At 43.9% G+C, this 24242-nt stretch overlaps 1 protein-coding gene across 2 annotated transcripts; it reads left to right on the forward strand.

Annotated features, from left to right (window-relative positions):
* Positions 1–128: 128 nt before the first annotated feature.
* On the forward strand, positions 129–22986 carry RIPK4 (receptor interacting serine/threonine kinase 4). 2 transcript variants are annotated; one of them, XM_082061138.1, is made up of 8 exons: positions 129–387; positions 8103–8394; positions 15864–16012; positions 16838–16887; positions 17934–18092; positions 19012–19118; positions 19605–19857; positions 20801–22986. In XM_082061138.1, the coding sequence occupies exons 1-8, from the start codon at positions 206–208 to the stop codon at positions 21976–21978; spliced, it is 2370 nt and encodes a 789-aa protein (XP_081917264.1). In that variant the 5' UTR covers positions 129–205; the 3' UTR covers positions 21979–22986. The 2 variants fall into 2 exon arrangements, with proteins under 2 accessions (XP_081917264.1, XP_081917263.1); XM_082061137.1 differs by lacking the exon at positions 129–387 and adding an exon at positions 3589–3789.
* Positions 22987–24242: the final 1256 nt, after the last annotated feature.

The following is a 24242-nucleotide window of genomic DNA, read 5'->3' on the forward strand; positions in this document are numbered from 1 at the left end:
TCGCGCCCGTAGCGCTCAGCTCCCCGCGGCGGTGGTGACGGGACGGGACGGGACGGGACGAGACAGGGGGAGGGCCCGGCCCAGGAAGTGACGCCACCCCCGTTCCCCCCCCTCCCGTCACACCTGACTCACCTGGACGGGCGGTGGCGGCGGCGCTGCGCACCGCGGTGCCGGGCGGCGGCCGAGGAGCAGCCGCAGCAGCAGGATGGCACGGGAGAGCGGTTCCCCGTGGACCATGGGATTGCTGAAAACCTTCGAGGAGAGCGAATTCGGCAGCTGGGAGAAGATCGGCTCGGGGGGGTTCGGGCAGGTGTACAAGGTGCGCCACCTCCACTGGAAGACCTGGCTCGCCATCAAGTGTTCGCCCAGCCTCCATGTGGATGAGAAGTAAGAAGTGATGGGGAGGGAGGGAACGGGGGGAAAGCGGCTCTACCCGCAGCAGCGACCCTCTCCGGACACCCCGGAGCCCTCAGTCGTCCCGAGGCTCACACAGCTGGGGAGCCTCGGGGCGACTGAGGGCTCCCCCTCTCCAGCCCTGCCTAGGAAACAAACCAAGCGATATAGCCCAGATCTTGGGAAATGTACTTGAACAAACCAAAGCAACTCAGCCCCACGATGACACAGCTGAAGAGCTGTAGCTGCAGCCCATCTCAGCCGTGTTTACCAACAGCAACAACGGGTATGAAGGTCTGACTAAACACAGCGAAGAGAGCTGCGCAATTAAATATTTCCTAGTCAAACGTGGCCTTTGCCACACTTAAGCAAAGCTTGGACTGACACCTTTAGTTAATTCGTACATAATGGGGCTGGCTTTGCTTAAAGAATAAGCTCTGTTGCTTTGCCACTTGTAGCAGTTTGGAAAAAGCCACCGCACGGCTGCACTGTAGCTCTTGTCTATTCCCTTGGAGCCATTCGGAAAGTATTTTGCCCTGCCCTTGTCGTGCATGTATTGGCTTGTGCTGAAGAGTTTACGCCTGCTGCAGCTCCAAAGGTCATCGAAGGCAGTCCTGAATGGGAAGTGCAGGAGGTGCGGGAATGCCGAATGGAATCCAGGGGTTTCTCAGGCCTGTTGTGTGTCACTCCAGTCAGCTCCCTACCTTGAGAAAAGTCAGCCCTTTGGCTTGCATTTGTAGATGCATTTATTGTGACTCCTGTGTGGTAGATGCTGGTGGGGTGAGCAGCGGGCCCAGCATGGGGGGTGTTGGGATATGGACTGTGCTGTCTTTCGGGAGTGGGTGCTGAAAGGAGATGTGCTGGGAAATATGTTCTCCAGCATTGCTTCAGGGCCATCGCTTCTCCCTGTGTCTGACCAGGATGAATCCTTGCTAGGTAGTCCAGTGTGGAGCTGTATCGTATTGCAGGTAAAGACACATGGGCAGAACCCCCTCCAGCTCACTTGCCCACTGTGACAGGCTGAGGCCCATGGTAGGAAGATGGTCAACTACACTGTTCTCGCTTGGTCTGCGTGTGATGGGGGCCTATCGAGCTTGGTCTGCGTGTGATGGGGGCCTATCTAGTGCAGCTCTGCTTTCCTAGAAAAGGAAGGCTATCAGGTCTTTGGAAACAACGATCTATGCATCTTTGGAAACATCTTTCTGCTTTGAGGGATGGTAGTGATTTCCCAGTAGGTTGGTGTCTGTGTGGAAGTGGGGGGAAACATGGCCAAGTCACATTCATGGAGCTTTTCCAGCTCCACCTTGATCTCTGGGACGTCTGCCAACTCATAAGCTGATTCTGCAGTTCATTTTTTGAGATGTGGGTTGGTTCGATCACAAAAGGTTTCCCTTGTTGCAGTTCCTGCAGGAGGAGGGGCAAAATTGGCCCAAGACTGAAAACATTTGTAAGCTCATCTCCTGCAAGATGACTAGGGTAGAGGGGCATCTTGCCCACTGTCTGAATTGTTGACTTTGCCATAGGCATGGCTTATATAGCATAGTAAATAAGATTAAACTTTTTCTTGATTAAAACGGGAGAGGGAGATTTTATGTATAGGATAACTGCTACCTGTGAGTAAAATGGAAAAGACCTCAAAATTGCACAGGGTGTTTTATTGGATTAACCTGCAAGCCCTCCTACCATTAAAACTTTGAAGTAGATATGATGCTCATCGGGTTCTAATCAAAATTGTATTGTAGCTGACTAATCTTGCAGTTGAAATTAAAGCATGTCTTTAAAATAAGCTAGTACTTTTGTTATACTTTTCACTTAAAGAACGAATTTAGAAATTTACTCCAAAATTCATTTACAGTCAGAGATGAAGGATGCTGCCACCTATTGTAATTTGAACAATTGCTTTTGAGAGTTGCTACTAAATCTGTATGTTAAGAGAACCGCCTGTCCCTCAGTAGCTATGAGGTGTGCAGATACTGGGGAGACCATATGAATACGTAGTGCCATAAACAAAAAACACTTAGAATTTGGGAACTTTGAGGGTGTAGGAGTTCTGCAGCTCCTGGTTAATTTTAACAGTCCAATCTTTGAAGCATTAATTCGTTTTGTTGCAGAATTTGTGCTTTGGATGCTTAGGGGGAGCATTAATTATAAGTTGGAGGGTCCCTGGCCTTTAAAAAGGCTGTTCCTGCAAAATCAAGGCTAAGATGAATTTGTATATGCTTCTCCTTTGGTTCTAGGCTGCTCTACCAAGCCCCTTTCAGTAGCTGGTGACGCTGCATCCCTGATTCCCAAAGAGACTTTTCACCCAAAACTTTTCTAAGATAGTTGTGCCACTTAAATGGTGGGGTGGGGTGGTGGGCACAGACAAAATAAAACACTTCCTCTGTAGTTCACAGGTTGAAACAAGCCTGTATAATTAGATTGTTAATCCAGGAGGTTAACTTGACTAGCCATTTTTTTTTTTTAGTCCTGTGAAGCAGCAGAGTTAGAAGAACTATCAGTGGTATTTGAAACATTAACTGAAAAACACAGGCGCATTTATTTATTTATTTGGTACCACATTAAAACCCTGTTTGTAATGGCTCGCTGGTGGTAATACTCTGTAGTCTCTCTTACTGTGTTTCTGCAGACAGTAAGAGATTCGAAGTAATTCCCTTGGCAATTATCACAGCATGGAGCCAAGTGGCCTCAAGCAGAAGAAAAACTGAATGTACAGCCAGAAGTTTTTTCCCTTGAAGCCTAAGCCCTCTCAGGCGATCGAGCCAAATTCCATTCCTAACACCTTATTTGCTTCCACTTTCTGTCTCCTGAGATCACATTTCCCGCATGTGACTCAAGATGTTCCCGAGATGGGAAAGTTCAGTGTAAGCCTGAAGAAAAGAGAGTATGAACCAGAAAGGTGGAGGAGCCTCTCCCCCAGGACTTGCAGTGGAGGGCGCAAAGTCTTTTCTCTTTACCGCCGTGGGCCAGAATGGAGATATGGTCTGGAGAAAAAGGACAGTGGGCTCACAGGATAACCTGGAAGCTTTCGTGGATTTCTCATAGCTGAACAGAACGTGCAGACTTTAAGGAGTATGAAGGATGTAACGGTTCCCAGAGAGGGCTCTTTTCTGGAGGTGTTAGCCCGTGGGGGAGACTACAGAGTGTGGAGGTGGAAAGGTCTGCCTTCTTGATTGGAACATAGAAAATGAGCAAAGCCCTGCAAGTACGTCCCTCTGCAGGACCTGGATTTAGGAATGGAGTAGAATTTAGAAATTCAGGAGATTTTAGAAATGCCTTGCTGTTAGCAGATGCTGCATTTATTTAGGTGATGAAGGTGAATGAACATCTGTTCTGGTGGTCTCTGGATGTGTAGGTACAACTTAATACTCACCTGGTGCTCCTTAAAGAATAAAGGTGAGTCTAGCAGGTTAACCTGCAGTCCTCTCGCACCAGGGCTGTGCAGCAAAGACCTGTCAGCAAGGCTGAGATCCGTGTTAACCTGAAAGAAGGGTTGGTTTTGTTTTTTTTGTTTTGTTTTTTGTTGTGTTTGTTTGTTCGTTTGTTTGTGTCCCTGTCCCCCCGCCTCCCCCATATTCTGTCCTGACCATGCAGTGGTTTTTCTATTCTTCTCTCATTCATGTTCCTCTCTAAGGATCAGCAGTGTGAAGGTCATTAAAGCTGTATTTATGCATTGATGCAGATGCAAGAGTCTCTGAAAAAATTACAGGGTGTTGTATTTATGTGGACCCCATCTTCACTGCCAGCAGTTTGTAAAGAGGTAACTTGCCTTCTACACTGGAGAGAAGTGTGGCTGTGCAGGAGTGGATCTCCCCTGGGCTGGGAGAACCCTGGCTGCTCTGTGTCTGGAGGTGGTTCACACAAATGGCCTTATTGCAGGTTTTCAGGGCTTCTTGAGTTTCTCTGCAGCAATTTTAACTGCTCTGCCTCAGACTCTATTAGGGAAATGTGATGGTAGTGGTGGGGGAATATAAAACTGCAAGCGCTGCCTTGTGAATTTAAAGTTGTATTTTTGTAACACGGTGTTATCTTTAGGGCATAAAGATTGGGTACATGCAAATGTGGATATAGTTGTAATTCTTGCTGTTCTTGTGGCAGGGTTTGTGGTACAAGGGTTGGGCTCTTGTCCCTGGGGAGTGAGGTGGTGGGCAGGAGTAAGTCCCTTGTCTCTCCAGGAGAATCCAAAGAGTGCAGCCCTCTCCGTTTGGGGTCTGACTTTGAGCAGAAGCAGACAGCTCTTTCGGGATTGTGAGAGGTCCCCCATTCATGCAGTGTTTCTGATTGTTTTGAAAATGTCTGATCTGTCATTGACTTCTTCTCTGAGAGAGATGCTATTTAGCAGTGAACCCAGTTAATAGTCTCTTGATGTGTGTGTTCCCTGTCTTCTAATACTATTACAGGTGAAAGGGTATGCATCCTGTCATTTACATGAGCTCAGCTGTCCTATGTGCAAGCTTTTTATTTTTCTTATTTTAATTTTTATTATCCTAATGTTGAGATAAATTACTGGAGGCAGGAGGGGAATGGAGCCAAGGTGCTTAGAGAAGATAACTCTGACTCTTTAATTGTGTAGGTATTAAATAAGAAACTCCATTATAACAGAGGCTTGTCTCATGTCTCTTGACTGAGAAACCTTGTAAGGAGCTTTTTCTTTTCCTTCACCTTGGAGTGGAGTGTTTCTTGGTGACAGTGCAGGATGATTTCTAGGCACTAGGAGTAACTGAGCATCATAACCCACCCCATCCCATACTTTGATCTGTTAAGTATGAACTTGAAGGATACCTACAGCATCCTTGGTTGGGGCATTGGCATTTGTGTATTGAAGTGATGGGTGTGACGAGAACAACTAAGACTGTGATGGGCTCCAGTAGCACCTTGCACTAAGGGAAAAGGGAAAGGACAGACCTTTCATCTTTGCCTGATGGAGGAGACCTTAGTTAAACAATCTGTTTGTGTTAATGCAATTAATACAAGTTGCACTCCAGCACTTGGCTGATGACTGAGTTGTATTTTGTCTCTTTATTTCTTTTGTCTCTTTTCCTTTTCTGTTTTCTGAAAGTGACAAAGACCTGTATTTGAAAACTCATGTATTTCCCGGGCTAAGCCACATCATTGGCTGATTCACTTTTGAACACCCTGGGTATGGGAAGATGCTAAAGGTGGCAATTGTTGTATGGAGGTTTTATTTAAACAGGCAAATTAGATAAAGGGCACTTGTCTGTTACTTAGTTAATTCACTCAACTAACTGGGTTTGGTCTGAACAGAAAGGGAGCTATTTTTTTTTCTTTTTTATTTTATTTTTTTTTTAATTGGAAGTTCTCTCTTTGTAGGCAAAATGCCCCATTTTGAGCAGCCGATCTCTGTGATATTGGTAATGCTCTCTGAGGCTATCGTTAGCCTGGGAACTCTGTCCCTTGGATTCTAGTGGTTCTTGTTAGGCTTTAGCTGTTGCTGGGATCTTGCCTTGCCTTGGAGGGCTCAGACAGGTATTTTACATCCCTGACTCCAGAGCTCAGCCTGCCGAGGCCTGGTGAATTATGCTGGCTATGCATGTGGCTTGGGGGCAAGGAGTTGGTTGTGTTATTCATAGGCGCTCCCTTCCAGCGTGCCAAAGAGCAAACTGGGTACTTGTCTACAAAGGCAATTATTTCACAAGAAAGTTGCTGTAGAGAGCAGCAGGAGCCAACATGGTTAATAGAGAGAAAAGATTTCCCTTATGTTTTTTCCTTTTTTTTTTAAACTCCCAATGTGTATGTCCCTCTTAAACTTTTTTTTTTCAGCCTGATCTTGCCTCTGGGATAGGTCTGCCTCTTCTTGCTAGGCTAGACTCGCCCCTAGCACGAAATGTGAACTGCGTGGGGTTATTGTAGGCTGCTACAGCCAGTGAGGAGCAGGCAGCGTTTCCAGCCTTGTCTGGGCAAATATCAGCTCTGTGCTTCCCACAGCAGGCGAAGTAGTGGGGAAGGGGATGGATGGGGTAACGGAAGTGTCCTAATGCGGGGTCTAAGGGCTAAATGTCAAGTCTGAAATCACTCCCACGTGGGAGCACTGAAGGTCCCTTGCAGGCTGAGCTTCAGTGTGGGTGGTGTGTGCTGTCCTCTGCGTCACCTGGGCATTGGGGGAACACATGGGAAGGGAAGACTTAACAGCATTAAGGTTGGACTGGGTGTTTCTCTTTTAAGAAGCATGAGAGTGCTTCTAGATGGCGTCAGATTTTTTTTTTATTTATTTATTTTCTTTTTTTTTAAAGGCATGTTTGAGCAGATAGTGGTGTGAGACAGTATAATTTGTTAGTGGCACAGGGCACAAACTGTGACCGGATCAGGATCAGTCCCCAGGTGTTTTCCAGAGCTGTTGGGGTCTGGCAAAGAGGGCAGGAAAGATGGAGCTTTCTCCCTTGCAGAGGGGTGTCAGCGTCTTTCTTCTGTCAGTTGTTGTGGCTGTTGTGAATGTGGCTTGCTGAGCTTTGTATGTAAACCCTGATGTCTTCCAGGAGAGCTGGTCGTCTCAAAATGCTTGGGTGCGGCAGGAGCATGTCAAAGCAATGTGGTTTTTTTCTTTCTTTACTAGGGGTCTGTGTTAAAGCTTTGTCCTATCACTTCAGGTACTGTTCTCCATTAAATAGTGTACGTGCCTTGGGTAGATTACAAGAGCCGAAGTGTAATAAAAGAGGGCTTGTTCAGGGAATATTATCTATGTGACCTCCCTGTGTCCTCAGTTGTGAACTGGTGGGTGGGAGCAACAGTAATGCATCAGTACCGGCAGCCCAAAGCTGCCCTGGGTACTGCCTATTGTCACTGATAACGCAGCTTTTGATGGACTGAAATTTTTGTCACCCATCGCATGTGGCTCCTCTATGGGGGCACAGTTGGCCTGGGGACAGGACCTCTGTTTCCTCTTTTGAACTTGACCCCCGGCAGCTTGGCCATGCACGAGGTGTGGAAATTAAGGGTCTTGGCCTGGGAGGCTGCAGCTTGGGCTGAGTAACGCTTGGTGCTCTGCAGGGCCAGGCTAAAGTGACCTGTAAACAACCCAGGGATGCTCATTACATGTGCAGGTGCTGGGCCTGTTACATCACCAAAAATGGCATGGCGGGAATTTTCAGCATCCGCTGGAGCTAAGTGAGCATCGAAGTTGCCAAGGCTGAGTTTTGAGGACAAGGAGGCTTTTGCTGTGTCTCCCCAGCTACAGTGAGAAGATTGTTCCCCTAAATGGTGGGTGTCAGGGGTTCCTCTTCCCAGGCCTGGGTCTGTGCGTTGGCAGCCTGTGCAGTGGGGCTGCTGAAGCAATGCTGTCTGTGCTCGCTCCTAATTAACGCAGTCTTATGACTCACAAAAAGTTAATGACTTTAGCCCAAGGAGTTGCAGTGGTGGTAAATCTGGGCACTACATGTATCGTCCTCAGTCTGAACAGCACAGCATAAACATCAAAGCGGGGAGACGGGCTTTATGGTGGGGATTTTTGCAGTGTTGGAAGTATACAACTTGTCTGTGGCTCAGCAGCTGTGAGCTGCCCACCGTTAGAAGCACAAAACAAAGTTAGTAAATGTGGAAAAACGACTGGAGTACAGGCTGATGAGGTGTAGTGTGGTCGTGAAAGCAAGAAGCGTGAAATGTGGTGTTCAGCTTCATAAGAAACATTTTGTGCATATCTGGGTGGGGGGAGAAACAGCTACTCTATCCTTCACCATCTGTTCTCTTCTACCCAGGGAGCGCATGGAATTACTGGAAGAAGCCAGGAAGATGGAAATGGCCAAGTTTCGCTACATCCTCCCTGTTTATGGCATCTGTAAGGAGCCTGTTGGCTTGGTCATGGAATACATGGAAACGGGGTCTCTGGAGAAGCTCCTGGCTTCTGAACCTCTGCCCTGGGAACTGCGCTTCCGAATCATCCATGAGACAGCCGTGGGTATGAACTTCCTGCACTGCATGTCCCCTCCACTGCTCCACCTGGACCTCAAGCCTGCAAACATCCTGCTTGATGCCCACTACCATGTCAAGGTACGCATTGGGCACTCCCTACCAGGGACCCACTTTTGGATATTCCTGTATGGCTCCTGCAATGCTCAAAGGCCTGAGAGAAACCAGCAGCATTCCTTCTGAATTAGAAAAATGCCCAGCAGCCCAGTCACTCCAATCCCCAAACTTGTCTACTTGATTTGTGCACCATTTTGGTACATAAATAGAGGTGGAGTTAGCGAGCTTGTGAGAACGAGGGTGCTAGTGCAGTGAACTCTGGTTTTGACACCTAATGGGTCCTGCTATAAATTTCCTTGCAGTAGGGTCATGATGCAGATGAGAACAGGGAGAGAAAAGTGGTGTGAACCTCTAAATCATCTGTGCCAATTCCACAGCTCCCAGTGCCAACCTGGTTCTGTTTAGGTCTTTCTGGCTTTGTATGCTTCCCTAAATACCCAAATCTAATTTACAGCTGAAGTCCAGAGAAACCTTCCTGGAGGCAACTAATTTTCTTCTTTCATTTGCTCAGAGCATATGTAGTGAAGAAGCATCTCTGTCCTGACTCCTTATGCATACCAGATGTCATTTAAGGCAATTTTTGTGGCTGTATCAGCACAAAATTCTTTTTGTTACCCATTTCCAGGGTAAACTAGCAAAACTTGTTGGCCTTTCCTTTGGACATTCTGTTTTGACAGCTGGACTAAGGAAGTTGTGCTTGCTTTCTGATCCTTCCTTCTGGAGAAGAAAGAAACTGAAATATATATTTTTCCTGTTTTGTTTTGTTTTGGTTTTGAATCAGTGGCCAAACTCTTCACCTTCGAACTGGAGGATTAATCATGCTGGCTGGCTGATCAACTCAGTACAAGTAGTCATAGATTTTAATTACTGCCATTATCCATCTGCTCCATTTTCCTGTCCCCCTCAAACTGGTCAAATAGCTTTGGCCTGGACCACTCTAAAAATGAAGTTTTAATGAAATTAAAACACCTTCTGAAGTCATGAGAGGGTTGGATCCATAAGAAGCAGGTGCCTCTAATGAAATCACACCTGTGACAGTCTCAGCTTTTTACTAGGCATCTTGGTGCTTTACTTCTTAGAAGGATTTTCTTTCTGGAATAGGAGGCATCTACAGGCAGTCTACGGTATTATGACCATAGCATCAGGATCTGAACTGTTGAAAGTATATTCTCACACACTGGTGCTGAGAGGCCTCAGCTAAGTGTTTATTTACCTAAAGTTTGTGCTTTCTTGCGTAACTGCTTAAATTCCTAATTCTTGACTCATCTACAAGCCAAGATAAGGAGGCTGTATTTTTCTCACTGTTTCGGGTGGTTGAAATGCTGCCTGATATTCTGCTTACTGTATAGCCTGTATCTGGGTGGTGATGGAATACAAGGGGGCAAAGTGCAAAATGTACAAAAAAATGTTTCTGGTGAGGTCATTGTTGACATCCATAAGCTGTTGCTAGTCACTCTGTTTGTGAAACACGTGAAGGTCTTCCGGCCATTTCCATTAAGTTCAGAAAAGACTGGTCTAATCCAAACCTTTTTCCAGCCAACAGTCTTTTACATCTGCAGGTATCTTGGAAACTCCTCCAAGCAGCAAGGCAGACATAGGAACCTATATGCAAAATAAGAGATGTACATATTCTGTGAGGTGCCTTCACTTTAAAAATGTGGCCTCAAACCTTCTTTTTGTCTGATGTGAAACTTGTAATTAAATTTCAGACCCTGCAGCTTGATTTAATGTACACTTTCTTGCTGGAAGGCTAATGGAGCTGCTGATTGAAGTGTTTTTACTTTTTAAATGTCGGTGTTAATTTAGTAGGTGACCTGTCCCTAATAGAATTCTAAGGTGAGTGAAGAGATGTTGCAGACTGCAAAAGAAGAAGAGTTTGCAGTTAGGGAGGACTTTTATAAACTGTTTGCCCTTGAGCCAGGAAACAGCCAGTCTTCCAGTCAAGTGCATTAGAAATGCTTCTGTGCCATATTGCTGGTTAGTTATATGGAAACACGCCCTTCTTTTACGAGCACACCACTTACTGTAGAAACCCCAAGTGAGGCTGATGACTAATGCAGCAGTGTTGTACAGAGCTTATCATCAAGTGGGTGCCTCTATCATAAAGCCGTCTCATGTGTGTTACATAAGTGTGTGCTGAATTTTGTTCTTGGGAGGATGATTAAGAGGATGGGATTAGCCTGAGCAGGGATAGAGAGAGATATTAGTTTTTTCAAAGGCATATTGGAGGAGTCCTTGGTGATTTTTAAATGCATGTATGTAATACGTATGACTCCAGATAAGGCTTTGCTGTTTTTTGGAGGCTGTGTACCTGCATGCCTCCTCACTTGCAAGCCATGGTAGAGCTTGGTACTGACAGGAGCCTCAGCTGGGAGCTCCCTTCCTCTCTGTGTCCTGCTCGATCTTGGCTGCCTTAAGCAGTATAGTCTCCTTGGGAGGATTATTCCATACCTGGATGGTCTTTGCTAGCCAGGATCAGAATTTTTTTTTTTCTTTAACTTCCAGCTGTTGCTTCTATTTGTATCAACAAGATCCTCCCTGCCTCATTCTCTAGCATTCAATAACTGCAGCCTTCTGATACTTATGGGCTGCTTAACATCTAGGTTTTAACATTTAGTTTTCACTTAACTGGACCACGTCTTATGAACTTGTTCTTCAGCTCTCCTGCCCTCTGTGCGCATTCTGGATGTGTCCCCTCAGCTCCCTGTGATGTGGCAGTCGCTTGCGGGGAGCTGCTGCCGGGGAAGCAACACCACATTCCAGCGCTGCCCTCTCGGGCTGTTAGTTTGCTTGTTCCCTGTGCCAGTGTGATCTCTGCATGGCTCTCAGTAAGAGAATACACCCTGCAATACAGTGATCTCCCTACCCTAATTCGTTGCCAGCTACCATGACCATGTGCTCACTCAGTCGCTGCTTCCCAGGTTTCTTATCTTCAATATCTCATGGTTAAGAGTGTTAGTTTTTGTTCAGGTATTTAAAAAGAAGTCAGCCTGCAACTTAATACATTTGGGGAGAATTCTTGTTTCTCTTATTCAGCTTGTTTTTTGCAGCTTCTCAGCTTGTCATATACACAAACACACACAGATATCCCACCACTTCTTTTCCTCTCCCAGAATTTTTCTTTTAAAGGATGTGAATCAGGATGAACTGGTCTTACATGTGCACTACTTTAAGCTCAATGTAGTTAATTAATTAATTAATTTTTCCTGGTGCTCCAGTTAAAACCAGTATAGAGAGTGAGGTTTGCTGCTGTGTTGTGCTGTGCTTGTGATCCTACTAAACATGGACAGGTTGCCTCTGGGGTCTTCACCTTCATTTGGTTCAGCTGAAGAAGGGGTGGCAAAATTTCTAAAGTGTAGGGTTAGAAGCAGCCTACTCATACAGAAAATTCGTTTATCAGAATGTACGCAGAGACCAGGCTGGTAAGGAGCGGTTGTCTCTTTTTATTAGACAAGCTGATGTAGTTAACACAGTCACTTCTCTTAATCAGCTGCAAATGCTCTCCTGTCATTAGACATGAGAAGAAGCTTTGTTGTCTTGTGTGTCCTTTCCCCCTGTTTCCCACCCCCCTGATCAAGGTTTCTATGCAGGGCTGTTGTTCTGTGGCTCTTTAATCCCAACAAAAAAGCTGGTTTTCACCTTGATCAATTCTCTGATCTAATGGTGGTGTCACAGGGCAGGGAACAAGACGATCCCTGGTACGGTAATGCAGATTTATTACGGATGAAACGGATATTCGACAGTGTCACACCAAAAATGTCACACCAAAAACAGGTTTTGAGGAGCTAAGGTTTCAGGTCAGGTTGGAAAAAGATGGAAATACAGTCTGTTTAAGAAAGACCTCCTTTAGTAGCTAACTGAAGGATATTCATAAACACTGGAGTGAAGACATACGTTTGAAGTGCAGATGCTGGTTGTGCCTACACTTGGAGTTAATTTTCATTCTTAATTTTTAGTAGTCCAAATCTGTGACTCACGTAATTCTCTTAAAAATTTCTGGCATTTCTTAAAGAACAAAATCGAAACAACCAGCCTTTCCCCCACCCCCAGAAAAACAAACAAACAAGATCAGCCCCCCCACCCCCAACACCTGAAAACCCCATAGACAAATGTGGTTTTCCCAAAATCCAGGTGCATGGAGACTTTGGACAGAGATAAACAGTAGATATGCCAGCAGCGATTAAAAATTAATCCGATGGCTTTGTTATCTATTTGATGAATAGAATATTTTTGTGAACTCTGTCCCTCAGTCTCTTGTAGTGGGTTCTTGAGTCTTATTTGCAGAAACATGACATACAGCAGCAGAAGCTACATGCACACCTCTGGATGGCCTGTCAGGAGTCATCAGTGAAAGCACTTTCCAAGCACCAATTTTGTTCCTGAGAGCTAGATCCCTGCAGTGTTCGGGAGTAGCTGACTTTAGTAACCATTGTAGTTACGTGAGCATATCTACTGGTTTAAAAAAAAAAAAGTTAAAAAAAAAAAAACAGCTCAGCAAACTTAAAGCATCTAAAACTTTGCAAGCGAGTTTTTTTTTACAAACTGGAATGGAAATGTCCATGTGTGACAGAAGTAGAGAAAAGCCTGTGTGCACAGTACACTCAATTTAAAACAAACAAAACTGAAAAAAAAAAAAAAAGTAAAAAAATTATCTTCAGATCTTGAAATTTCTCAGTGAAGTAGGTGTTGCTGGGAAGTGGGCAGGAAAAGCACGTACAGCTCCCCTCTGCAGTCGCTACTCACGTGTTTGTTCTCATGCAGACCTTTAAAGAGCAGAGCCCAGGCGAGCTGTCTGAACACGAACAATCCCACTGTCTGTGTGGGCTTTGGCCAATGTTTTCTTTTCTTTTCTTCCTACCTCTTCACCGCATGTTTTGCATGAAGCAGTCTGTCGCCTCCGTGTCTCCTCTTAACTCTGCTGATATTAGGCATGCTTTTGAAGCGTGATGGGATCCACCTGACATAACTGATGTGAGGAGGGAGATTAGGGGTTCTGTCAGGTCACGGGGCAGGGCAGATCCCGGGGTGGGCTGCAAGGGCTAGCGGGGATGCGGAGGAAGAACTGGGGAGGGTTGCTCCGCTTTCACTACCTTCACCAGCAAGGGTGCCTGCTGTTGCAGAACGAGGTACCTGGCAAGCAATTTAAAGGCAAAATAGGTAAATTAAATGGCTGTGTCTTCCACCCACTGCACAGTTCCCACTGATATTTAAAGAAACTGCGTGACTAAATACACCATGCAGTGTGGAAAATTTACCCTAAAGGAATTAGTAAAAGCCACAAAAGCTGTCTGCAGAATGTTACTATTTTGTTGCAGCCTTGAAGATGACAATTCTTCAATTTCCAGCACTTTCTGCAGAATTCGATATGATTGAAGCTCTCCTCTACAGATGAATTTCCTATTAATTGGTATAGAAGCTAGTCCTTCACGGTTGGTTCACAAGGCAAAGTTCTTGCTAGCCTGGGGGAGGGTACACTACTATGCACCTTAGGTGTCTCTTGGTTTGTAGGCTGAGACTGAGACCTTTTCTATCTAGTGTGCTTAGCCCCAGCCTTAGATTCATGCTATGTAGCTGGTGGCTCTTAACACAGGAGTGTCACTGTGCTGTCTGTATTTCATCTTTATTTCTTAACTTACACAGTAGGAAAGACAGTATTGTTTAGACAAAGAGGAAGGCTTATTACTTTAATTATGCCTGCATACCATATGATTTCTTGAGGTGTATACAAGCCTCTGCTTCACATTAATCAAAGGATAGCAGCGCTTCGCCAAGTTGGGTCTGTTCAGGCTTGCAGCAGTCGGTTCGTTTATTAACCTGACACCACGGGCTTGTGTGATGTTGGGGTTGTGCTTTTGTTCTCCCGTGGAGCACTAAGCACCCCAAACTCATGCAGCGCTTCCTGGGGCGGTCAATTCAGCTCTTCCCAGGGTAAGCTGGCTGGCGAACCTGGGTTTTTTGACTACTTATTGCTTTCTTGGGCTCCAGTGCCTGGCTTGCTGAGGAGGCCAGCGATCTCCCTCTAAAAGTGTAGTCCTACAAGCACAAGAAGCTATTTTTCCAGATGACTTTGCTTTTTTCCCTCCTTTTTTTTTTTTTTTTTAATCCTTCTTCCCTCTCGAGTCATTTCCACATTACCCTACAGATTTAAGATACAGATGGCCAATGGGTTAGATATACCTGTGTACTAGGGTACAGGACTTAGTTCCTCAGAATGCCTCTGTTGAACTCTTTGTCCCTGGGAGAAGTTCTTCGTGAAGGTGTGTGGGTTGCATTGTTTGTTTTATGGCAAAGGGATATTCTGAGAATTCGAAGACCGATGCCTCTGTAGCTGCCTGTTCTCCAGGAGGCTGAAGCTGGCAGTAGTTTTCTCCCTTTCCAGTAATGGATGCATGTTAGGACCAGCTTTGTGGTATCTTTAGACAGAAACTTCTGAAAGTGTAAAGTTGGAGCCTATAAAAAAAAAAAAAAGCTTTTTTTTAATTATGCTTGTTGTTTTGAGGGAGAACTTTCTCAAAGGAGAAGCTATGAAGATCAAAAGGGGAATGAGTCATTGAAAAACCCGACTATTTATTAGATAAAAAGAGTGTAAAAGTCGGGGGAGGGAGGAAGAAATCTTATCTAACATGTAGACAAAAGTCAGTGGGCTGAGTGGTCCAAAAAGACTTGACTTTTCTTGAAATTTCCACTTAGCATAATAGACATTTTTGACCAGTGGGAAATAAGTAAGACAAAGGAAATTCCTTGTCTATCTGCTCGCTTGATGATTGGTATGCCCTTGAGAGCAAATGAATGCGTATTTGTTTGACACTTCAAATTAAAGTGGAGGTGTGTTTTCCTTTTTATAAACTTGCTGTCACTTGTTTTGTTCATTTCAGCTGTGTTCACTGCGTCACTGCGCCAGCTTGCTGTATCTCCCAGTTGCCAAAAAGAATTCCCTGTGTGGGGTTTTGATGTGTGTGTGTGTTTTGGTTTGGGTTCTTTTTAACACTGGGTGCCTCTGGTGTCAGGTTTAGTCCTTGTTGGCATGGTCAGTGTAACAGCAATATCTGAAAGAGGAATTCTCTTGCACTCATTGGAGAGCTCATGGTCTGAAAACAGGTGCTCAGAACACTTGAACGCAGCATGCAAAGGGGGTGGCAAGGCCGATAATTACATTAAAGTAGTTTGCACTAGCTAAATTTGACTAGTTTTAAATTACAATAAATTGTCTTGACTGTTGTGTTTGCTATGTAATGGGCTAACATGTCACTGCTTGTAAAAAACTGCTTGCGTTTTGTGGTTTTTTTGTCTTTTTTTAGCTTAACCATAAAGAAAAGTGTAATGTTTCCAGAGATGTTTTCCTTAGCTTGGTATTTCTGAACGGCAGCTCACTATATTTTGTTGGGTCATCCTGCTGTATCTATTATTCTTCACAGAAAATTTTTTGTTAACACCTCTGGAGTCTAATGGTAGCATGCACTTCTCTTCCCCTCTTCCTCCTCCATTTTTTGCAGATTTCTGACTTTGGACTTGCAAAGTGCAATGGTTTGTCCCATTCCCATGACATCAGCATGGACGGCTTATGTGGCACAATTGCATACCTTCCTCCAGAGCGCATCAAAGAGAAAAACAGGTGTTTTGACACCAAACATGATGTGTACAGGTCAGTTAACTATGGAAACACTTAAAAGCACTTTAAGTAATACTGTAAAATGAACCCTCTTTTTCTGGTTATAAAACCTCATTGAGCATGGAATCCCTCAAGCTAGTTTGAGCCTCATCTTGCAAAAGGTCACTTTTGCTTTGCTTTTTGCAAAGTTTTGATAGGGTAGAGGTCTTTTAACAAACTGCAGCTGTTCCTGCATCTTGAATGTAAGTCAAAGTAACATTTATTAGTAGCTGGCATGGGAGGCACTCTGCCCACCTTTAATTTCCCCTTGAAAAGGTATATCCTGACCTACTTTTTGAGTCTGTGACAAAATTCTTAGTTATCTTCAGTGGATTTCATCACTAGGTCTTTGATTCTTCTTTCATAGTAAGGTAATTAAGAAAAGGAAATCATAGCTGTGGATTAAAATACGATATATTCTAAACAGAATGTATTTATTTAAAGTTACCTTGCAGGGTAGAAGTATTAAATAAAATCTACAGCAATACTTTGAGGCTCTCTGATTTTGTCAGTGTTGGTATGAAGTAGTTGGTAAACGTTACAAAAACTCAACAGCCTCCAGCAAATCCCTGTATTTGCTGCCTAAGGTTCCTCCCTGCAAACACTAGACTTTCAAATCAGGGTTCGTGGCTGCATCTTGCTGTCCGTGTTCATCAGCTGAATTAGGTGCAGAAGTGAAGGACAAGGAAAGAGAACTTAGGAAAATAATTTATATTTCTGTGAGGTTTTGGAGTATTTTGTTTTGTGTGGCGTTGGTTTGTTTGTTCGTTTTTAAAAATAAAGCTTTTCTAGAAATAATTTTTTTGCATTTCTTTGTAGCTTTTCCATCGTGGTTTGGGGAGTTCTTACACAGAAGAAGCCTTTTGCAGGTAAGTTTGATGTCTTGTGGCTTGTGTTGGGATTTTTTTCCTTTCTCCTGTTGATAAGCGCGCTTCCTGCCTCATAGGCCCCATATTATATGCACGGCCTCCAAATTCCCACAGTCTTGCATGGTAGACACTTTTAAGCTCTCAAATTCTAATCACAAATGCAAGTCCTTCTTTGTCCTACGTTGTGAAAGAAGAATCCATATTGCTGCAGGGGGGCCTAGTTTGCACCTTTTTGCTTCTGCTGGAATTTGCCATACGGATCCAGATGAATGTGTGGCCTGGGCAGACGTCTGGCATGTTTGAGGCCAAGGAGGAACAGCAAAGCCAACTGGCAGCCAACTGCACTGTTTTCAGAAACAGCTTCTCTGTAGAGAGGTCCTGTAGTTTATTTGTAGATTGTGGGTACAGATTTGCGCTTTTAAAAAAAAGGAAAAAAAAAAAAAAAGAGCTGTCTGTGAGAATAAGCCTTGTTCCACCCCACAGTGAGTGTACCGATCAACAGGCAGCTATTTATTCTTTATGACTTTTCCTGTGTGTGACTAGGCTATGTATAGCAAACATGTTCGAACAGATTCCAGCGTACTATTAATTTTCCTCCGAGTGAGAGAACACATTTAGCCCAATGGTTGACTTCAGAGTCCAGAGCCACATTACTGCACTGCTTGATTTGTGTTCTCCCTTCACCTTTATGAAAAGTTCAGGTACCTGGTCTATATAAACGCCGGGTTCAGTTTTCTTACAGCAGATATGGATGTCCAAAGAGATGCAGCAAGGAGCTGTTTGAGTCTTTTATGGGTGGAAAAAGAACACAGTCACTCACTGACAACTGTTTTTAATTGATACATGGGAAGTAGATGTTACTGTGTTGATGATTTTATTGTGGAAAAATAAGACTAACTTCTTCCCTGTTAAAAGAAAGCATTCTAAGTGTAGGAAAAAATGCATGAAAACAACGTTTCTGCCTAACACACTGTTAATGCTCTTAGACAAAAGAGAAATAATTCCTTTTGCTGGGGGATCTTAACTTGTGCGCTTTTGCTTTACAGAGGAAAACAACATTTTACATATTATGGTAAAAGTAGTTAAAGGCCACCGCCCAGAGCTACCTGCTGTTTCCAAATCTAGACCTCATTCGTGTAACAACTTGATCAAACTGATGCAAAAATGTTGGCAAGATGATCCTGGTGAACGGCCAACATTTCAAGGTAAGATTTCCTTGTAACTTGGCTGCCCATTTATTCTATGAGTCACGTTATTGCTCAGGACTCTGTTAATCTTGGGGTAAATGCTGTGAACCTCTGTGACAATAAATAGAGTACATTGTATGGTAGACACAATGGTACAGGCCACTTATTCATCTGTGGAGGAAGGGATTATCTGGGGACAAGTCTGACCATGGCCATGTTATGTAAACATTTCAGGAATAAGACCTATACTGAACCAGTTAATACATTTAGCCAGAAATCATCTTCATTTCTGATTGTGTGTATCATATGCCCATCTGGAGTTGGTGTGGTTTTCACCATATGAAACGCCCTGGTTCTTGAAATTTACTGTTGCATGCTGAGAAACTGAGTTGCTTTCTTGTAACAAAACAATTTGTTCTGTCGTTTCTCTGCCAATAAAAGGCAAGTCTGGTGAAAGGTTTGAACTTGTCCAAAGCACCTGTTATGAATTCAAATTTGCAGAAGGATATAGCAAGCGCTATCTCCAGGTAGCTTCATTTAGCATTAATGGGTGAGATTTGCCTCTTCCTTTTGCTCTTGACTAAACAAGATACAGGGACTGAGGAAAGAGGGATCCCATCTTTTTAAAAGCTGATGTCTAAGTCTGTCAGCAGTAGACTGGTTCCCATTTCACAGTCCTGCAGCGTAGCCACTATGTAACATCAGTCTGGTCTGAATGTGCAAATAAATTCTTCAGTCAGCCCTATGCACTTCTTGCTTTGCTACACCCTTGTACCTACTGATGAGGTGGTAGATGGAATAGTGAAAATTTAAGTATTTCTCCCACAGTATCTCAAAGCTATTAAGCTCTAATGATAGAAAAGGAAGGGCAGCAGGGCATCTCAGAAAAGTTTCCTATGAAAACAAAACCCAAAACCTTCTCTTGCTTTCTTCAAAGAAATCACTTCAGAAACAGAGGCCCTTTGTGAAAAACCAGAAGATGAAACAAGAGAGACGATAACTCAGCACCTGGACACCAAGAATTCCCCAGAGCAGCAGCCTGAGGTATTTTCTCTTTCTGTGTCTAGATGAAGTGCACTAGGTTTTGTGAAGAACAGGTTACTCTGTGACCTGTAACTTCCCAAGCAACCTTCTCTTTGCTGCTTTTGAGCACCTTCTTGCCTGATAGAAGTGGGTCTTGGTGAAGGACTAGAATGCAAAAGTGACAGCAGATGCATGGACCAGCTCAGGACTAAGTTTTGAGGGAGAGCAGGACAGTTAGGAAATAAAGGCAGGAACTATGTGGGTGTGACTGATCTTAAAAAATGCTGTAGACAGAAGAGCCATGCGGCTTTAGTGACTGTGTGGGTACTGATGAAAGCCACTCTCCTGCATCTGAAAATTTTCAGTAACCTTATTAATATGTTTCATTAAGTAGCAACAGTGCTTAAAGGCTACCTGCAAACTAACAAACTTGGTTTCTTCCTGTAGGGCCTCATGCTTGGTTTACTTTAGAGGCCTTTGTAAAATTCTTGTGTGCTTCTCTTGAAGGTGATGTCTGCATTACCCCAGCCAAAACAGGAGCCTGCTCTACCATCAGTTAAGGATTACAGTCTCTCAGAGTTGTTGTCCCAGCTGGATTCGGGGATTTCGCAGACCATGGAAGGCCCTGAGGATCTCAGCCGCAGCTCTTCTGAGTCCAAACTTGCCTCCAGTGACAAGCGGCTTTCAGGAGTTTCATCTGTAGATTCAGCTTTTTCATCCAGAGGCTCCCTTTCACTTTCCTTTGAAAGGGAGAATTCAGGTAATGGTCAGGAAATCACTGCTATCCTTGCTTTCTCTTGCTGTCAGCACTACAAATTTCTGTACTGGAGTTAGTTCTTAAAAAAAAACAAAAAAACCCACAAAAAACAAAAAAGTGAGATGGTTCCCAAACATGATCTAATGAGAAACAATAAATCTCATTTACTTTTGAAAAGAAATGACCTGAATTCTCACCAAAGCAATTACAGAACCAGTCATACCAGTCATGTAAAGGCTGATTGGAAGGGAGGTCATCTAGTCCAGTGTCCTGCTTGAAGTGGTACTAAAGCCAAAGTCCAGTCAGGTCAGCTGAGTTTGTGGCTTTTTCAGTTACACTGAGCCCAAGTTGGAGCACCTTTTCTGAGAAGACTCAGGCCACCTTCTCAGCGGCCCCCATGAAGATTGTAATGAAGACCTCTGCTGTTGCATACACGCCCCTCCCTTTTCAATCTAATGCTGCAAAAAATGGGCATCTATTTCCCAATTAGGCAAACAATGCTTATTGCAGGGAGATAATCACAGCATCCCATTGTTCTTCATTTCACAACAAACAGAGTAAGAGTAAGTGGGGCTCCAAATCTGACCTGGAATTGTTCAGAAACTACTGTGGGGGATGTGGAGGGAGGATTTCTTTGCAGTCAAGTCATTGCTGAAGTGACCAGATATGTTAGTCATGGGCAAGTTAGGTTTGGGTATCAAAACTGCGATAGCCTCTCATGTAGAACAATAGAATAGTTTGAGTTGGAAAGGACCATTAATGTTTGTCTAGTTCAACCTCAGCTGCAATGAGCAGGGACATCTTCAACTAGATCAGGTTGCTCAGAGCCCCATCCAGCCTGGCCTTGAGTGTTTCCAGAGATGGGGCATCTGCCACCTCACTGGGCAACCTGGGCCAGTGTTTTACCACCCTTGTAATAAAAAAATTCTTCTTTATATCCATCTAGATATTGGTACTACAGACATACAGAAGAGGAAGCTAACGGAAGCCATTTTATCTGGAGATACCAGCAAGCTAATGAAAATCCTTCAGCCTCAAGATGTTGATATTGTTTTAGATGGGAACTCCAGTCTTTTGCACTTGGCTGTTGAAGCTGGTCAGGAAGAATGTGTCAAATGGCTTCTCCTGTACAATGCTAACCCTAACCTCACCAACAAGAAAGGATCCACCCCTCTTCACATAGCCATTGAGAAGAAATTTAAAAGCATTGTGGAGCTGATAATGGCTAGGAAAATCAATGTTAATGCCAAAGATGAGGATCAGTGGACTGCTCTTCACTTTGCTGCCCAAAATGGAGATGATTTCAGCACCAAAATGCTCCTTGATAAGAATGCATCCTTAAATGAGGTAGATTTTGAAGGCAGAGCTCCCATCCACATAGCTTGTCAGTATGGCCAAGAGAATATTGTGCGCATCTTACTGAGAAGAGGCGTTAATGTGAACATCAAAGGAAAGGATGACTGGGTACCACTGCACTATGCTGCCTGGCAAGGTCATCTCCCCATTGTAAAGCTTCTGGCCAAACAACAGGGTGCCAACGTGAATGTGCAGACTGTGGATGGAAGGACCTCGCTACACTTGGCCGCTCAACGAGGACACTACCGTGTCGCTCGCCTTCTCATAGACCTGGAGTCCAATGTCAACATCCAGAACGCGCTCTTGCAGACTGCTCTCCACATAGCTGCTGAAACTGGCCACACAAGCACGTCGAGGCTACTCCTTAAACACGGTGCAGACATTGAGGCAGCAACAGCAGAAGGATACACTGCTCTGCACTTGGCATCTCGCAGTGGCCATTTAGCAACCACAAAGTTGCTGATAGATGAAAGGGCCAATGTTCTAGTCAGAGGCCCTTTAAATAGGACAGCATTACATCTTGCTGCAGAAAACGGGCACTCTGAAGTAGTAGAAGAACTTGTCAGTTCAGAAAATATCAATGTTTCTGACAGCGAAGGGTTGACAGCTCTTCATCTGGCTGCACGAGGAGGGCACACAAAAACAGTTGAGGTTCTTCTGAAGCATGGGGCACACGCTGACATGCAAAGGCACACATGTCAGACCCTGCTACAGCTCGCTCAGCAGAGCAGTAAGAGCTCGGTTGCTGTGTTGTTGAGTGAGACTTAAGGAAAAGGTACAGAACTTGCTACCTTGCTAGCTGGTGTGAGAAGGCTGCTGGAGCTTGACTCATGAAGGCCTACTCTAGTTGTGCAGTGACCTGCTCATCAGCCATGTCAGCTGATGGACTGAGGTGCAACCAGCAGAAGCTATTTGTGTTTGAGTGTGCGAGGGAGAGCGCACGTGGACTAAGGCCACATGTAAGGCTGAGAGCTGGAGTCTGCCATGCTGTGGTCTGTATCAGCCATTCTGCATGATGTGCCTGCCCTGGCTGTATATTGGCATTCCCTTCCCAAGGATGTTGTAAGAGAAGGATGCAGCTTGTGGGTTCCCCCCGCCGCCTTGCTTTTTTTTTTTGATGTGCCAAACTAATTTAAGAACTAACATTCTGCTTTTTTATTTTCCTCAAAAAAAAAAAAAAAAAAAAAAAAAAAGGCATAGATTCCCGGTTTGTTGCAGTGATCTATATTTTGGGCTGAAAGCCTCCAGTGTAAAATAAACACAACACAAATCTGCTTGAAATTAATGCAAGGAGACAGCTCTTCAAGATATAGATAATCACATTTCAGTGTAAGAACGTACACTGTTTAATGGAGACATTGATTACAGAATTCCATGTACTCAAAACTGATAAGGCAGACTTATTAACAAGGCAGGATCCCAAAAACACATAAGCAGAAAAGCTTAACACTTGTATTTTCATATACACTACTACCTTGTATGTATGCTGAGATCAGTAATCTGAACTAGGTGCTCAGTGTTTTGTCTTAAGTGCAAAAGTCAAAAGCTAAAATTCATACTGGACTGTAACTGGATGGTATATTCTAACACCATTATACCAATTTGCAAAACAATGTTTGGAGGGGCTGATGACTAGACTGATATACTGTGTATATAGTATTTCTACCTGTTGTATACTTTTTCTACTGAAGAAAATAGATTGCTTAGAGTGGGTATGTTTTAATACACCTTTTAATTTCACTCTTTTCAAAGTTCAAATGTGATCTGTTATTAATAAAAGATTGTGTTCCATATTTGTCTGTATTTTGTAATTGTGAAAGCAACTGAAAACCTGTTGACCAGAATCAGCACACAACTGTAATGTGATTAATGATGTTGAAGACTAAACTGTTGACAGGTAAGGCTGTCTTCAGTTTTACACCCCCCTTAGCTTTTATACAGAAGGTAGGGAGCTTGAATGAATTGGAGGTGTTATATGCAGAATAAATGTATAGAATAAAACCCCACATAACCTAGCCTTTATGTGCATAACACATTGATGTACAAGTGGGATGATTTCTACTTATGCTGTAGCTGTTCAGGGAGTTTAGTTTTCTTCCAATTTGAGGATTCAAGGTGCTCCTGTGGGAATCTAGCCCCAGGAAAGTCAATACTTTCATAAAATACCACATCTGTTATTGGAGAGTGTAGTAGCTGAGAGTGATAACCAAAGGAGGATGGGCGCTTGCAGATGGGGCAGGGAACCTACTGCTGTTCCATGCTGTTCCTGGCGCCAAGTAGGTACCTCTACGTACCAGTGTGCAGTTCCCCTAGCTCAACTTTCTGAATTTCAAGACAGTTCACTGACTGTCTAATGAAACTGTGTTAAAGGATAGACGGTGAAGCCACATTCATGCCAGTATATGGAGGTTACCAAGCAATGTACCTCTTACCAGAGCATGGCAGTCACAGCAGACTTCCTAAAGGTGCTGACAGTGAAACTTCTCATTAAGTGAGCAAAACTGTAATTTGCTTACTGCTTCCTTCAACTTCTGCTGAGACCAATAAGGTTGTCATGTTTCATTAAGCTCTACTTAATCAGTCTCTCCTTATAGCAAATTCAACCACAGACCACTTAGTCTCTCAAGTTCTGTGCCACTGTGATTAAACACTTGGCCAAGCCCACACCATACCCTCCTATGTCAAAGTCCTCCAAACAATGAGATTTGAGATACTTTAATTCCAGTGGTATTTGCCTGAACTGCAAAAGAGCTGTAAGGCCGGGTAACAGCAGTCTTGTGCCTCCTAATAAAGGTGGTGCATGCCAGCTAGGCAAGGGGAAAGTACACTTATAAAATGCTTTTAAAACACCTCAAACACTGCTTTACCAGTGCATTCCTTCAGTGCCTAATAATAATAGCACATTAGCTTCTAATTAAACATGAGGCCACACTCATGAGTCTTTATTTTCCATGCCGTCTTTCACAATAACAAGCACCAGTTATGCTTTATACAGAAGGCAACACAGCTGGCACTGGAAAAAAAAAATGAAG

Source organism: Streptopelia decaocto, assembly GCF_964273445.1.
Source record: "Streptopelia decaocto genome assembly, chromosome: 1".
Taxonomy (NCBI): domain Eukaryota; kingdom Metazoa; phylum Chordata; class Aves; order Columbiformes; family Columbidae; genus Streptopelia; species Streptopelia decaocto.

Coding starts and splice junctions, on each gene's coding strand:
- RIPK4 (XM_082061138.1), top strand. CDS start 206: ATGGCACGGGAGAGCGGTTCCCCGTGGACCATGGGATTGCTGAAAACC. Junction 18,093..19,011: donor TGAACGGCCAACATTTCAAG/GTAAGATTTCCT, acceptor CTTTCTTCAAAG/AAATCACTTCAGAAACAGAG. Junction 19,858..20,800: donor CTTTGAAAGGGAGAATTCAG/GTAATGGTCAGG, acceptor ATATCCATCTAG/ATATTGGTACTACAGACATA.